The sequence below is a fragment of the Rhamphochromis sp. 'chilingali' genome (assembly GCF_963969265.1).
Source record: "Rhamphochromis sp. 'chilingali' genome assembly, chromosome: 15".
Classification (NCBI taxonomy): Eukaryota; Metazoa; Chordata; class Actinopteri; order Cichliformes; family Cichlidae; genus Rhamphochromis; species Rhamphochromis sp. 'chilingali'.
In genome coordinates this window covers 24266658-24283882 of record NC_137942.1, presented here as the reverse complement: position 1 = coordinate 24283882, position 17225 = coordinate 24266658, and the positions used below count along the sequence as shown (strand labels likewise).

At 41.2% G+C, this 17225-nt stretch overlaps 1 protein-coding gene across 2 annotated transcripts; it reads left to right on the top strand.

Moving 5' to 3' along the window:
* Positions 1 to 1989: 1989 nt before the first annotated feature.
* Positions 1990 to 6585, top strand: desi1a (desumoylating isopeptidase 1a). Of its 2 annotated transcripts, XM_080906512.1 has the most exons (7): positions 1990 to 2171; positions 2476 to 2497; positions 2960 to 3029; positions 4323 to 4432; positions 4559 to 4681; positions 5360 to 5477; positions 6100 to 6585. In XM_080906512.1, exons 1-6 carry the CDS (start codon positions 2081 to 2083, stop codon positions 5448 to 5450), a joined length of 507 nt encoding a protein of 168 aa, XP_080762638.1. In that variant the 5' UTR covers positions 1990 to 2080; the 3' UTR covers positions 5451 to 5477; positions 6100 to 6585. The 2 variants fall into 2 exon arrangements, with proteins under 2 accessions (XP_080762638.1, XP_080762637.1); XM_080906511.1 differs by having other exon boundaries at positions 5360 to 6585.
* Positions 6586 to 17225: the final 10640 nt, after the last annotated feature.

Sequence of the window (17225 nt, the reverse complement as noted above, 5' to 3'; positions counted from 1 at the left end):
TGACCCTCTGCAGGTACTTGGTGGTTGCAGCTTTTCTAGCGGCCTCTTCATGGTTCCCATTCGCCTGCGGGATCCCCAGGTACTTGTAACTGTCCTCTATGTCTGCAATGTTGCCTTCTGGTAGTTCAATCCCCCCTGTTCTGACTACCTTCCCTCTCTTTGTTACCATCCGACTACACTTCTCCAGTCCGAACGACATTCCAATGTCATTGCTGTATAGCCTGGTAGTGTGGATCAGTGAATCGATGTCTCGTTCACTCTTGGCATACAGCTTGATGTCATCCATGTACAGGAGGTGGCTGACAACTGCTTCGTTCCGTAGTCGGTATCCGTAGCCAGTCTTGTTAATGATCTCACTGAGGGGGTTCAGGCCTATGCAGAACAGCAGTGGGGACAGAGCATCTCCTTGGTAGATCCCGCAATTGATGGTGACTTGTGCTATGGGCTTGGAGTTGGCCTCTAGTGTTGTACGCCACATCCCCATTGAGTTCCTGATGAAGGCTCTTAGGGTCCCATTGATCTTGTACAATTCTAGGCATTCCAGTATCCAGCTGTGGGGCATTGAGTCATAGGCCTTCTTGTAATCAATCCAGGCAGTGCACAGGTTGGTCAGTCTGGTCTTGCAGTCTCGGCTGCAAGACCATATATATATATATATATATATATCCTCTCGAGCTCTTCTCTGTGGAGGGTGAAGGTAACGGTGGTAATCGGAGCACTAGGTGCGGTGACTCCCAAGCTAGGCGGGTGGCTCCAGCAGATCCCGGGAACAACATTGGAGATCTCTGTCCAGAAGAGCGCAGTCCTGGGAACAGCTAAGATACTGCGCAGGACCCTCAAGCTCCCGGGCCTCTGGTAGAGGACCCGAGCTTGAAGGATAAACCGCCCGCAGGGGCGTGCTGGGTGTTTTTTTTAAAAAAAAATATAATACTTGGTGTATTCAATTAAAACCAAGCATGGCAAATATCAGTCAACATAAAAATGGCTCACTGTAACCCACAAAAGTACATTTTTTCTTTACAGTCTTTAGTGCAGAGTGAAAATAAAACATTTGCTCTCATCTAATTTCTTTTTTCGACCCTTCATCCCAGTTCCTGCAGTTTGTTGCCCTTGTTTAATATCTGTGTCCCACTTCTTCTGCCAGGAATCCCACATTGCCTCTCTTCTTAACCAGGTCGAATTTTCTAGAGAGAACCTTCATAATTTCTTCCTCCTAATTGCAGCACTTTTTTTTGTATAATTTCACCTGCTTTCTCAAAAAAAAAAAAGGGGGTAAGGACGCAGCAACCTCCAACAAGCTGTATTCTCTACATTATGGAGAAAAATATCCACCAGTCAGTCATCTCCTTTTATTTCTGCTGGATTTAAACTAATATGGTCTGCTAAAAAATGTAAACAAATTACAGCTCCCTCGGGGCTAAACTTCTTATCTATCATCATTTCCTTTGCACACACGGCCATTGTCTCATATCTTGTCTCGGAATACAGCGCCCTCCAGTGGTTACCACTGATCATAACAAATCCAAGGACTCACTTGTGTCCCACTTTTTCTACATTTTTCTCGCTAACAAGCCAAAACCTGTAGAAATCTCTGTATAGAGGTGATATATTTATATATTGTGGTCCTTATTTTTGTTTAAATAAATAAACGAATTTTTAAAAATATATTTTAAAAAATGGCTCCCTTTTCTGGGTGATATTAGTGTCAGCTATCAGGCTACCGAAGCGTTTATTTAATCTTGATAAACCTTGTAATTATTTTCTATTCGAAATAAAAACACAAGCTTTGTGTTATCAAATTAAAATTCTGTCAAGTCATTCACAGACAGCGAACTAAAATCGGAAGAGCCACAGAGATCCTTCAAAATAAAGCAATCTCACAAGAAAACAGTCGACCTTTCATTAAAGATTCTCGCCAGCCGTTCTTATTTTGAAAGCAGTGAAAGCGGAAGTGCTTGGGCTATTTAAAGGCCTGACATCATTCCTTTCGTTTAGAACCTCGCAGGAGCGTATGTTGAGAAAGCTCTGTGGCTTAGCTAGCTAAGGAAAAATAGAAAAATAAAATTTCTGAGTTTGAGTTATGGACAAGAATCCTACGCGATACAATGTACAACTGTATATTTATGATTTGTCCAGAGGAATGGCTCGGAGCCTTAGTCCTATAATGTTGGGTAAGTAGCCTGCAGACAAATACTGATGCAGTCTGGCCTTGGGGGACAAATAAGTGATGATAACCGGCTGGAGAAGCCTTCTTTGACGGTCGTCTAAAGTAGATGTTGCTGTTCTCTGGTTAAAATATCAAGGTCAAGGGACTTTTATAAATATTGTTTGGTTTAAAATAAATGGCGAACTTAATCGACTTGCACCCGTACATCATTAGAAATGGCTCATCTCTTGTTTTACCGGCTTCTTGCATTAGCGACCATCTCCTGCCTTGCATGCATTAATCCCCCCCCCCCCCTTTTTCTATTGCAGGAAAGCAGCTGGATGGGATATGGTAAGTGTAACCTCCTTATCACGAAAACACAGCTTTTACTGTAGATACATCAGGTGTAGGCCACTGACCTAATTCTGGTCCCAGGGAAGACGGCAGTGGCATTAAAAATGGTCAAAACACCTCCTGGTGGTCTGCCTGTTTGTATTTATTAATGAAGGTGTCTGGGGATGTATGTGAACTGACCAAGTGAGCTATAATTAAAAAGATTAGGCAGATACATATGATATTTTAACACTAAATAAACAGCTAGTTGCTCACTCATCCACTCGTCTGTCTATGGATGGATTTTTAGTCCTTATAATTGTTGTATTCGGTAGTTTGTAAAATGCACCGTGACTGTATTGTGTTATTTGGTGTGCCAAAGTGGATTAAGCGTCATGAATGGTGCTAATGTAATTTTAAATATGCTGTTATGCCACTGAGATGCTCTGACCTGGATTTACCAATGTAATAATTTTGCAGGCACACAGCTATAGTGGCATATGGTGATGAGTTCTTCTTTGGAGGGGAGGGGATCTCCAGCTGTTCTCCGGTAAGGATGTGACGTCCATTTCACTTATATCACCAAACACCTCAGCCTTCTCCCAGACTGCTGCACACATGTGGAAAATAATTTTTGAAGGTGTTTTAGACGTGTGTCGGCTGCCTCTCATTTCTGCAGTACCTTTCATTTTTGCAGGACTTACAAAGTATACCCTGAGTTTTGAAATGGTTGTTGTCCCGAAACAAACATTTGTATGTTTGTCCCTTGGGGCCACAAATGAATCGACCAGATGTTTGTGATGTCATGATAGCGAGCAGGGGGAAACAAAGAAACAAACAAAAGCTGTGCAAAGAAGGCAAATCACAACGCCTGAGACCAGTGTGACACTTGTCAAGAAAGAAAAAGTACAATTGGGTAGGTGATATTCTACAAAAGAACTCAAGAAATGAAGTTCTATCCATTTTCTTTATTTATTCGTGGGGTGATGGGTTGAGGAACCTATACCAGCTGCTGTTGGGTGAGAAGCAGGTCACCAGCCTGCACAACGCTAACACAGAGAGACGCTTCATACCTACATAGAATTTAACTATATCTATATGTACTACTCATACATATGAAAGTAGTACATACCATTTTTTATATATATATATATATATACACACACACATACTATCAGTAAAGAAATGTTCAAATTTGCCTAATAATTTAGATCATAGTATATCGTATAATATACATTTCATACATCTATGGTCTGCTACCACAGCTTTATTATCATGACAAAAGTCCACCTATTAAAAATAATAAATTAGTTAAAAATAATATAAATGGGTTGTTTTAATGTTTTGGCTGATTGCATATTCTTACCTGTAAGTTGAAGTATTTTACTTTTTTCCAAGACCAAATAAATGATGTGAATTCAATCATCTTTTCCTGATTTTTTTTTAATTTATTTTTTTCCCCCAAAAAAACAAAAAACAAAACCTCAGTCATAACAATTAGCTTATTAGCTTAGCATTTTTCCCACCTTGGAAGTAAGGTAACACGGTAAGGTAGCTAGTAAAGTTGGCCAAGTTAGCATTGGCTCTGTGGCTTGCTAACTAACTTAAGCATGTATCACAAATACAGAAAATTGACTCAAGAAGACCTCTTTATTTTTTTATTTATCTAACATTTCTTTATGCAGGTAATCCCATTTTATGCTTACTAGCGAGAGTTGTTTTAGACATGCATAATAAAATTAAAACAATAGAAGCTAATACTGCAGCAGCTTCCTCAGACCATCACTGATTTACTCTTTAATCATGTTTCTGTTTTATGACACATTTTCTTTGTTTTTGGCAGGGTGGGACTATGCTGGGGCCTCCTGACACAGTGGTGGAGCTCGGTGAGACTGAAGTCTCTGAGGAGATCTTCATGGATTACCTCTCTTCCCTGGGAGAAAGCACATACAGGTCAGTTTCTTTCCCGCATACAGAAAAGCTCCAAGCTCCTTACATAAGTAATGTATAATCAGGAGATAGTCAGGTTTATTATTTGAACTTTCCATGTTACTGAGTTTTTTTGTTGTTGTTGTTCAGAGGTGACAGGTATCGTCTGTTTGAGCACAACTGCAACACTTTCACCAACGAGGTGGCTCAGTTCCTGACTGGCAGGCCTATCCCGTCCTACATCACCGACCTTCCATCTGAAGTCCTCTCTACGTGAGTGAAACTCGGGCTGTCAGCTTACATTCGCTTCATTTGAGTCTGTGGTATTAATAATGTCCCTGCTCACCACTGCTCACCCCATGACTGTGAATGTGTCCCATTGAAATCTGAACAAGGCGGCAAGTCTTTGAACGCCACATTAGTCGTCTAGACCTCCAATTGCAGTGAAGTTATGTACTATTAGTCATGATCGCAGCTAAATTATGAAATGTTGTGTTTATTATTAAGCATTAATTATAAACTACAGTGTAGCTTTGATATGTTGCCATACAGTCTTGGATGAAGAGGAAGAGATTTTAAATTTGCCCACTAAATGTTAATATAGTGCAGCCTGCAGTGGAGTTGTTTGTACTTTGCCCTGGTTGAACTTTTTGTGGTATTTAACTATTATGAAAGCTCAGTTTGAGCCTTTTTTAGCCAACAACAAGGGCAGTCATAGCAGAGGCACAAGCTTTTACCACAAATTCAGTGTGACTGCATGAAAAGGGAACAGGCAGCACTACCTTAGGCTGTTGCTATTGCTCCTATACTTTAAACATCCCTGCAGAGATTTGCTTCACATCTGCTGATGCATAAAAGTAAATATGTTGGAGGTAGTTATTGGGTTAAAAATGGGGCAGTCATTGTGCTTATGTGTTTTTAAAATGTCAAATGAAATCTCTCCATCTTTAGACCATTTGGCCAAATACTGCGGCCCATCCTGGACTCTATTCACATCGCCCCTCCGGGAGGAAACGTCATCAACGGGGGACGAAACATGTAACCTGAGAGAGTGCAGAGTAATCTCGAGGTATTCCAGTGTAGTCAGGCAGTGTGAAGTCTCAATCGTTCTTTTTTTCTTTCTTCATATACATCACTAATATATAATATAATGAATGACTTGGGATTGGGGGGGTATTATTTGACACTTTAGCTTTTCAGGAGTGAAAAGCCGTCGAGTATGTTGAGTCATGTTTTGTATAGAAGAGGTTTGAAGCACTGAAACATTGTTTTGACTTTAAAAAAACAGACTTTGTAGTATTAAGAACAGCTCATGTGGTAGCTGTAACTAATCCACCTACGATATAACTTAGTTTTGTACTGAGGTACAAAATGCTCTTTTATCTTAAAGCTGAAATTCATTTGGTCACATGTTTGATCACAATTTTCTCGCTCCATTTGCACGACTAATATTTTTAATAACACTCACCTCTGAGGATCTTCTGCTGCTGACTACAGTGGATTGAAATCTCAGCATATCAATTTCCAGTGGATAAAGACTGACATGAACACAATGGCTGATTAATGGAGAGGTTTTTGTTTTTTTTTTTTTCCATTTTGGTCAATCATGTTTTGATTTTGCACTTTTATGTTGTTAATTTTCCATCTTCTGTTCTTTTGTACCTGTAATCTTTGTCTTTGTTTGTATTTAGGTCAACTAATGTGGATGCCTACTTACATGATCGCTCCATTTGTCACAGAGTGCGATGTAACATACAGCAGGTGATTGATTGTCTATACCACGCCAAGGTTGTAAGACTAGAGTGTATAGACTGTATATAAAATATGATTGTAGCCGTGGTGGTGGATTGGCTTGAGAGGTCACCAGTAGAAGCCTCCAATTGCGCGTTTTGGCCACACCCTTTTTTGTACCCAGACTTGTTAACAGTTAAATTCCGTGTTTTTTTTTTTTTTTTTTTTTTTTTTTTTAAAAAGACCGTAAATGAGACTATAAACTCCTCAGACAGTGTTTACTGTGATAATAGATGATGTGATCAGTACTATAATTCTACACAGTCAGACTTCTTTTACCTGACTATGGCTACGTTCACACTGCAGGTCTTAATGCTCAATTCCGATTTTTTGATCAAAGCCAATTTTTTTTTTTTTTTTTTTTTTTTTTTTTTTGTCTGCTTGTTCACACTACAACTAAAATGCGACAGCAAACGCGCTCTACTGTGAACCCTCAAAGCGGCCCGCATGCGCAAAAGAAGACGTCACACACAACTCGCTCTGTTTAGACCCAGAGCAAACAGTATTGTTTGACTGATGGCCCTTAATATAAAGACTTCGGACTTTACGTTTCCCAATTTTTGCTTTAAGTTATTTTGTTATTTACATAATAATGTAAATAACCTAATAATGATCCTTATTGCTGTTTTAGAGGAGCGGTGCTTCAAAGGATAGTTGCAGATTTCTGTCAGAATGTGCAGATTATACAGTACAAATAAAATATTCACATTGTCTTCCCAACAGTTTCACTAACATCTACACTGGATGGCCAGGAAGCGTTCACGATGTGTTCTCGGGCGCTACTCCGGAGCTGATAATTGGCGTCTGTCTTGTGTCAGTGACGTAAAAGACGGATTTAATTCGACCTGACCGTTCAAACAGCAGTTGCTTTCTAAAACATCGGATATGTATCGGATTCAGTACTACATACGAAAGTGAGGTCGGATTTGAAAATATCGGATTTGTGCCGTTCACACTGTCATACCATGATCGGATATGGGTTGCATAGGGTCAAAAAAATCGGATTTGATGCGCTTTCACCTGCAGTGTGAACGTAGCCTATGAGTCGCCTCCTGCTGGCGATTAGAAAAGAAATGCAGTTCTGCTTCAGTCGTCAGATCTGGAGGCTACATCTGTTTTTATATACAGTCTATGGAGTTGACTACTGCTTAAACTTGTTCTTATGTGTGCACATCTACAGCAGGACTGTAAATTCTCTGTATATGCAAGTAATCCCTGGCTTTCAATAGTTAATTGCAGAGATGATTACAGGCAGCAGAGTTCCACAGTGCTGTAAACTAACTTTCCACACAGTCTCTCTCTGTCTTCTTAAAAACAAAGAACAAAGCAGTGCGTTTGGCTGTTTCCGATTAGGCCGAAACATTTTGAGAAATAACCTTGTTTTGGTGTCGAGTCTACTGAAAGCGATGCGCGTCTCAGTCCCGCTTTGACAGAAAGTTGTCATAGGTGCTTCGTGGTCTGAATTAACTCTAGAAATAGATGCTGATCATAGATACATTTTCTTATATAGATATATTTTTACAACTGCCTGTGATCCAGATGCCATGACAGTAATTCCAAACGATAGCACATCCACATTTGCAGGCAAAGTTGACCTGTACTCTTAATAACTTCCCGCTCGAGTCCTTTAACAACCACCAGAGTGTGTTTAAAAATACAATACACCTCTGTGCCTTCATTCCCCTCTGCTTGGCTGTAGTTACACTGTTGGCAGTTGACGTGGTTTCCATATAGCACGCAAGGTAATGCGCCGTGCAGGCTGCGTTATAAGCATCTGATCCTATGTGAAGAGAAAGGAACTAAAAGTAGTAAGAAGCAACACTCATTAGAACATTTACCGTAAACTATCAGAAATATTCAGATTTAATATCAGTAAGTGCACACACAGCTAACTTCAATATAATGCATTTAGTAGGTGTCAATCTGTTAAGCCGATGTTAAACACGTAACCCACATTTGAACTTACTAACTTTTCTCTGCTTAAACAGAGTGATGGGTGAAAGAAGCACAGAAAAAACAAATTCTCACCGAGTGATTAAACCAGCATTAACTCTCCTCACGTGTTCCTGTGATAAACAAACCCTGCACACACTATCTCCATCACTTTGGCACGGCACCTGTGGCTCGACTCTTTCTTTGTTGCACGCGCACAAGCTAACTGGACCTGCAAGCTTTTTAAAACTTTCTTTTAGAGTTTAAGCTGACCTTTGCAAAGCTTTAACCGTACACGTTTGGAATATTTCTCTTCAGCGAACTTTTGAAAAACTCAGGTGATTCTGAGTTCTGTAAATCTGCCTTCTACTAATCAACTAACTCATATAATAACCCGACCGCTGAAATGTTTTTAAAAGTCACCCTTCGTTGCTCTGATTTTTGTTGTTGCTGGCTGCTACCTGTAATGTGAACTTGCAACAGATGTTTATGGATATTATTTCCTGATTTAACTAATAACTATGATAGATATATTTATGCATATTGTTTGTATTGTTTGTGTGATTGTTTTTTGTAATTCTACCTATACATAAAGCCATTGACTGCAAATACTAGTTGTATTTTCTTTTTAATTATTTTACCCCATAAATGTAGCATTTTGCCTTTTTTTTTTTTTTATACTTTTTCATAGGCATACATAGATCCATAGGACCTTTCTCTCCCACAGCTGCACTGCCGCTGATGTTCATTTCAGCTTTGACCTTTGGCCTCTGGGGGCTTCTTAATGTAAGCCTGGTCTTTACCCTATTCAGTTTGATGCTTTCTGTTTCAACAGGAATAAAACCCAGAGTGAGAGCACGTGATACCACTGTGTACATCTGTGAGGAAAGTGCTTTAAAAAAAACACGATTAACGCTGTAAAACTGAATGTGTGTGAATGGAGGAGCCAGAGTGGCAAAATCAGACAGCATCAGACTCTGACTATACACATGCAGAGACACAGATGGGAGAAGATAACAAAGAGTTTATGAATATACAGATGTTCAGCAGCTGTGTTCGCTCGTGTGTTTGTGTTTTACGTACAGTTCTCTAACAGGATGCAGGTACTGGACCATGTCGTCAGCAATCTTCAGCACATTATGCTTGAGATGATGATGATGATGATGGCTATCAGACAAGCTGCAATGCTACCATCTATTCAGTAGGTGGTAGAATTTGCCCTCTTTTACATATAAAAATTGAATGTGTGCGGCGATAATATACATTCACGTGATACCACTGTGTACATCTGTGAGGAAAGTGCTGGGAGACTGCAGTGTGTGAACAGGAGCTTACTGGGTTTGAAGGAGTAGCAGAAAGAACAGTTGCTGTTGTTGCTGTTGTTGCCGCTGTGCATAAAACCGTAATACTGACACTTAGGCCGGCATTTCAAAGACTAATAATGATAAACAGCACAGAAACATGAAAGTGTGGAGTGATTAAACCTTTGGTAATCTCTTTGCATGAACTATGCAAAGTAGAGTGAACATGTGCAGAAACTACATTCATTTAAGTTTCTATTAAGACGTGCTACACAGACTGTTCAGTTTGCTTCACAGCAAAGATGTACTATATCGCCTAAAGTATTCACTCACCCATCCAAATCATTAAATTCAGGTGTTCCAATTACTTTAATGGCCACAGGTGTATAAAATCAGGCATGCAGACTGCTTCTGCAAACATTTTGTGAAAGAATGGGTCGCTTTCAGGAGATCATTGAAATCCAGGATGATACCAGGATAGGTCCACCTGTGCAACAAGTCCAGTCGGGAAATTTCCTCACTACCTATCATTGTTTGCAAAGCACGCTACCACTGGACAGTAGAGCAGGGGACATGCGTTCACTGGAGGGATGACGCTCTGGTGGTTGCCAGGAGAACAGTACTTGACTGCATCGTACCAAGTGTAAAGTTTGGTGGAGGGAGGTTTGTGGTCTCGGGTTGTTTTTCAAGAGTTGGGCTCAGGCCCTTAGTTCCAGTGAAAGGAACTCTTAATGCTTCAGCATACCATTTTGGACAATTTCATGCTCCCAACTTTGTGGGAACAGTTTGGGAACCTGACTGCACATGCGAGCCAGGCTTCTAGTCCAACGTCATTGTCTGACATCAAAATGTGCTTCTGTAAGAAATTTCTAAACCTTGTGGAAAGCCTTCCCAGAAGAGCTGAGCTGGCATATTAAACCCTAGGGAATAAGAATGGGATGTGACTCAAGTTCATATACGTGTGACGGTACAGCAGCAAATACTAATATAGTGTATAATGGCATGAACAAACACTAACAGTTCCTCTGGAGATAATTTCCTAATGAAGCATTTGGTCTTTACTTGCACTTTGCTCGCCTGAGTCTTTGGAATTATGATTCACTGGAAGTGATTTAAGTTCACTGATCAGCAAAGCCTCACAGCACAGTTACACAAAGGTAAACTACAAAGAAGATAACAGCAGATTGATTTTTAGACTCAAAAAGAAGTTTTTCTTTCATTTGGCCTGAAGCATCCAACAGTTTCAAGCACCTTTATCAATAAAAGTCTAATTACACCTGTCACTACCTCCAAGTGTCTCACCTGTCCCTGGCTCTCTGTGCCTGCCTGCCTGTACATGTGAGATGGCAGCATAGTGATGGGAGCAACCATGAGTGGAACTTGCTGTTGAGACAGAGGAGGAGCTGATCTCAAGCAGGTGTAGCTGCACTCGGACAGCCACCCACAAGATTTAGAGGAAATATTTTTGTAGAAACCGTAATCATGAGTTAAAAGAATCAAGTGTATTTGTTTAGATTAAACAACCTGAGTTTCAGTTATTTTAAAACCATCTATGCCAGTGCTTATCAAAGTCATTCAGTGATGGTTCAGTTTGTGTTGTAAAATTGGGGCGACCGTGATTCAGGAGGTTGGGAAGCTCATCTGTAACCGGAAGGTTGTCGGTCCGATCCCCCAACAAGACACTTTACCCTACCGCCTACTAGTGTGGCTGTGGTTTGCCTGCACCAGTGTGTGAACGTGAGAGTGGAACTGTAAAGCGCTTTGGGTGCCTAGAAAAGCGCTATATAAATGCAATCCATTATTAAAATGTTTGAGTTCATCTAAATATTTCATTGGATTCCTGTCCATTTCTCTTCACCCACAATCATCATCATGGTGGGATCAACTTCCATGGAGACCCCCAGCAGTTACTGGACCCCCACTGACCTAACAGTACTGCGAGATATCGCTATACACTTATTTCCTAAAGCTCCCAGGTGTGATGCTGATGATTTTTGGACATATTATATATTTAATAAATGAACTGACTTTTAAAGTAAATTGCTTTCTTGCAATTCATTGCAGTTATGCAAGCATCTGCCAAGTGAATTAGCGTTGGGGTGAGCATGGCAATTAAACTGCTAATTGCCGTAAAAGGCCCTCAACCACTAACAAATGACTGATGTCCTACTGAGCAAGTGCTCCATCATAAGTGTGAGCTTTGAAGGTCAGTGATCCTCAGCAATTGTGGGTCATTTCTTGGAAAACGCAGAGTAAAAAAGGGAAAATGCACAGAACACACATTAATGTGTGAGCTTTATACACCTAAAGCGCTACGGTAATTTACTTTTAACTTTTAAACAAAGCTCATATGTAACAATTAAAGTTCATCATTCTTCAGCAATTTAACCATCAGCACAAAAATATACAAGACCTCCTCTGTACTGTGCTGTCAGTTTGTCAGCTAACCCCTGTGCTGCGTGTTACGATGGCAAAAAAGATATCACTTTTCCAGATGGCCGACTTCTCGCTGTGGAGCAAAACTGTTGTGCAAACAGATGTGCAGCAGACTTTCTCAATGGCCTTTCGACCAGCATCCCTCCTAAGTGAGAGGAAAATAAATGCATGCAGACCTAGCCCGTCCTTGCTCCCTGTGGCTGGGTAGCTGAATCAAATCAAATTCAAATTCAAATTTTTATTTGTCACGTACACAGTCATACACAGTACGATATGTAGTGAAATGCTTGGACAACTGCTCGTGACCTAAAGAGAACAAAAAAGGAAAGGCTATGAATAAGATAGGAAATAAATATGAAAAATTAAAAAGGGTAAATTTAACTAGGAAGGAATAAAATATAAATTAAGGTTAAAAATGAAATAACTGTACAACACAAATTAGAATGAAGGGTAAATTTAACTGGGAAGAATAAGATAAAGATAAATATATAAATTAAAGTTGAAAATAAAATAACTGTACAACAAAATACACAATACACAATATAGAACTATATAAGAATGTATGAAGAAATCTAAATATAAATAAATATATACACAATAACAGCAGCTGTACAAGTATTAACCGGAAATGAAGAATATAGTGACCAGTGTTGTGCAAAACCAAAGTCCAGAAAGTCCAGTGTGTGTGTAAGAACCATATGTGTGGGTCAGTACTGTGTGGTGGTGTGATTGAGAGACCGTATCGCCTGCGGGAAGAAGCTCCTCCTCAGTCTCTCTGTGTTGGTCTTCAGGGAGCGGAATCGCTTTCCTGACCTCAACAGAGAGAACAGTCTGTTGTTGGGATGGCTGAGGTCCTTCACGATCTTCCTGGCCTTGGTCCAGCACCGCCTGCTGTAGATTGAGTGCAGGTCAGGGAGCTCGGAGCGGATGGTGCGCTCAGCTGACCGCACAACCCTCTGTAGAGCTCGTCTGTCCTGCATGGTGCTGTTCCCGAACCAGGTTAAGATGTTTCCCGTCAGGATGCTCTCTATGGTGCACGAGTAAAAGTTCCTGAGCACCTTGGAGGGCAGTTGGAAGTCTCTCAAGCGTCTGAGGTGGTAGAGACGCTGTCGGGCCTTTTTCACCACGGTGTTGATGTGACAGGACCATGACAGGTCCTGCGTGATGTGAACTCCGAGGTATTTGAAGCTGTCCACTCTCTCCACTGGGCACTCGTTGATGACGGGGGTCTGGTAGTTCCTCTCCTGCTTAGTGCTGAAGTCCACTATCAGCTCCTTTGTCTTACTGACGTTTAGAAGGAGGTTGTTCCTCTGGCACCAGTTCTCCAGATTCCTAATCTCCTTCAGGTAGGCCGTCTCGTTGTTATCAGAGATCAGGCCCACCACGACGGTGTCGTCAGCAAACTTGATGATGGTGGTGGAGCTGGTAGTGGCCACACAGTCATATGTGTACAGAGAGTACAGCAGGGGGCTCAGAACACACCCCTGGGGGGGCTCCAGTGCTGAGAGTGGTGGAGGCTGAGACATGTCCGCCCATCCTTACTGCCTGTGGTCTGCCAGTTAGGAAGTTGGAGATCCACTGACACATAGATGAGCTGAGTCCCAGATGCTCCAGCTTGGTGGTGAGTGTGGAGGGAATTATGGTGTTAAATGCAGAGCTGTAGTCTATGAAGAGCATTTTAACATAATTCCCCCTTCTAGTGTCCAAGTGAGTGAGTGATGTGTGGAGGAGATGAGAGATGGCATCGTCTGTGGAACGATTTGGACGGTAAGCGAACTGTAGTGGGTCCAGTGTGTCTGGTAGTGAAGAAATGATGAAGTCTCTGACCAGGCGTTCAAAGCACTTCATCACTACTGAGGTGAGGGCTACAGGGCGATAGTCATTGAGAGAAGCAGGGTGGGGTTTCTTCGGGACAGGAACAATGATGGACTCTTTGAAGCATGTGGGGATCACCGACTGAGATAAAGAGATGTTGAATATCTCAGTGAACACAGGAGCTAGCTGGTATGCGCAGTCTCTTAGGATACGACCTGGGATGCCGTCTGGTCCTGCTGCTTTCCTGGTGTTCACTCTCTTGAAGGCTCTCCTTACTTCATGCTCGGAGATGACGAGCACGTTTCCGGTGCTGGCAGTATCTTCCTGTCTGCAGCCGTTAGCGCCGCTAACACTAGCATTGTTGGAGACCTTAGCTGCAGCCTCGAAGCGAGCATAGAAAGTGTTCAGCTCGTCTGCCAGAGTCACGGCCGCGTTCGTCATACCGGTTGTTGGTGCTTTATAGTCCGTTATTGTCCTTAGTCCCCGCCACAGGCTCCTAGAGTCACTCTGTTGGAGTTGTGACTCTAGTTTCCTCCCGTAGCGCTAGCCCGTCCTTGCTCCCTGTGGCTGGGTAGCTGAATCAGTTGAGTTAGTGACACGATTATAAGAGAGCGTGTGACATTTGACAAACGTTAACCTTCTCTTTTACTTCAAGGATACTCTCAGGCAGGGCCAAAGTTGTAAGCATGGCACCTGTGTGATAAAAGCTGGTGAGTCACACCAAACCTCCTGCTGTGGTGACACATCCTTCCATGGCATACAGAGGTGACTTGGCTTTTCTTTCTTTAGGGTCTCTTATAACTGTGAGTTGTTCATTTTACCATTATCATTAAAATATGAAATGATAAGGCTGAAGATTTTAAGCCAAACAAGTTAATATATTTAATGTGGCTGATAAAATAAAAAAAAGAAAGAAAATATGACTTATAATACAGTAACACATTATATAGTACTGCACAAAAGACTTGAGCCACCCCTCCTTTCTCAGAATATGCATCCAAGGATCAAAACTTTGTCACTTTTTAAAGTCGTCTTCAGCAATAGTTCTCCAGGCTTTCTGAAGCTCTTTCAAAGTGTTCCTTTGAACATCGGTTGATTTTCTTTTTCACTTATTTTCAGTCCAATCTTTGTACCTGATCATTTTCTGGTTGCCACTTAACAGCAATCTATGAATGATTCATGCATTAAAAAAAGGCAACTAACTCAAGGGATGAACCAATGTTATATCATATAACAGAAAACTTAGCAGAAGACTGATTTTAAATTGTACTTCCATTAGATTTGAAATGCCTGATTGGTAATGGTTTTCTTTTTCAGCATGAGAGGAGGACGGCGTTTAATCTCGCTGATCAAATAAAGTTATTTAGATATAATGACGCTATTTTCTCAATTGCTTTTTTGACAGTTTGAGGTGTAAAGTGCAAATGAAACATGTAAGATGTAAAACTACACAAACTGATTTTGCATAGACTTAAACATCACAGATCTGTAATGATCTGTGATGTTTAAGCTTAGAGAGATTGGGATCAGAGGACAGGTGCAACGGCAGGCTATAAGAGAATTAGCTAACACTGCTGAGAGGACCAGTCACTGGCTATGGCTAAAAAAGGCTGACATCACTTGGGCAGCTAAGGCAGTCAGCTAACCGCGAAACACCCGCCCAGGATTGATCAACCCGTGGCTGGTCTGCCTCAAGGGGGCGTCAAAAGGGTAAAACACAACATTAGAAGTTTTGCTGGTTGACTGATACAGCTGTCTCAGGGCCTCCTGGGGACTGTGCAGTTAACCTCATGGTAGTGAAACTAAAAGGAGGAATAAAAGAAAAGAAAAGAAAAATGTTCCGCTCTTCTCCCCTCTGCTCTTCTTCCCTTTTCTGGGAGCCAGTGGGGAGGTAGGGCGTACAGCCCGATCCAGGGGGAGGTGTGGGAAGCCAGATCCGGCTCTCCTCTCTGCTCTCTCCTATCTTGTCCCCTTTGTCTTACTTCTCTCTATCATCTATTCTATCCCTTTGAAGAAGTGAGGCTCCATGAATGTTAAAGAGGTAAGTATTACTTCTCAGTTGCAGTGAATAGATAGAAGAAAATAAACTGTAGAAAACTAAAAATTTTAATATGACAATCTAGATCAGATCTCTAATCTAAGTTGGGAGTTGTGACTGCTTATCCATAACAGGATATGGTGAACTCACTCTGTAGTACAGGGCCCTGATTTGCTCTACCAAGTATACATGAGAGCTGATGTCTGCATCAGGGTGTGAGCAAAAGTAAGAGACAGGGAACTAGTTTGTAAAAGCTCTCCTGAAGGTTTTGCAGGGGAGATCCCCATGGCCTAATGTTTCATTTAGCACTGGTGTGCATAATTAAGGGATTCATGTACCATTTTTGAAGGTTACCCTGCAAGAAATAATTAATGAACATAGCAGCGGAATACCAAGTTCCTGGTTTTGGGGGTAACTGAATGTGGTGTTTTGCAGGAAGGCAATCCAAATCTTATCTGGAGCACTTAAAAAACACAACGTGTTGCAAAATCGTCTGCACAGCGCAGCTTTGAGTCTCTGATTCATCACATTCCAGCAACAGGCTCAAGTATTTCCGGACACCTACAACAAAATATTGCATTACTGGACCAAATTACTTACACACAACTGAGGCAGTAGAATAAATGTGTCTGGCGTTGAAATTATTCATTAAAATGTGTATTGCTTGTAGGTACTTTATTGTGTGGTTACAACAGCTTTCTCCACATTTATTAGGCTGTTCTCAGAGGGATCAGGCTAAATGCTGTAGCCACATCAGTAAGTGCGATGATTATTCTTGTCTGGTCACGCTTGACCAGACATGGTTTCATCTTTGCTGTAAGTGTCACTTTAAATGACTGTCAGTTTGTCGCAGCCCCTGTAGTCCCTCTTTCCACTTTTCCAATTCTTTTCTTTCTACCATACATCCCTGTGTTTACAACAGTCTCCCTCTGAATTCGCTCTTCAGCATCTCATCAGTCATCTATTTATTACCGGCATCTTTTTTTCAATAACATACCTTTAGCAAACAGTGGATTACTTACCTTCTTAGTCTTTATTTCTTGCCTGTTTCTCTTCAGACCTTCATTCCCTTCCTTTGCTTTGTTTCCCCAACTCCATTCTTTTTCCATCCTAGTTGACTTTTTCTCAAAATCCTTAATTACCTATGAGTTTCTGCCTCGCTGCACCTCCTTCGCTTTCTGAGCCTCCTCTCATTTCTCTACTTGCCTCCTTCTCCTCCTCTAACTTCCTTGACCTTGTTCCTCAACCTGTATCATTTTCTATTATCCATTTTGGTTTGTAGCTCTAATGGCCTAAGACTTTTCAGCCATTACAAAGTACTCGAGTACACCATTTTTAAAAGAAAACTCTGAGAAATGCAGTTATGCAAAGTGCAAGCATTTAAGGTCGAGAGTTTCTGAATGTCATTGGGTTTATGGCTGTTGCATGGTCAAATGCAGAGTTAGCTCATTTCTGAGTCCTGCACAAAATTGCGTCTTATGTGTTTGCATAATGCTCTAAGACA

Bases quoted from the DNA above. Each gene is read 5' to 3' on its own strand.
- desi1a (XM_080906512.1), top strand. From the start codon at position 2,081: ATGGACAAGAATCCTACGCGATACAATGTACAACTGTATATTTATGAT. The intron at 2,498-2,959 runs GTAAGTGTAACC...ATAATTTTGCAG, and splicing joins AAGCAGCTGGATGGGATATG to GCACACAGCTATAGTGGCAT. The intron at 4,433-4,558 runs GTCAGTTTCTTT...GTTGTTGTTCAG, and splicing joins CTGGGAGAAAGCACATACAG to AGGTGACAGGTATCGTCTGT.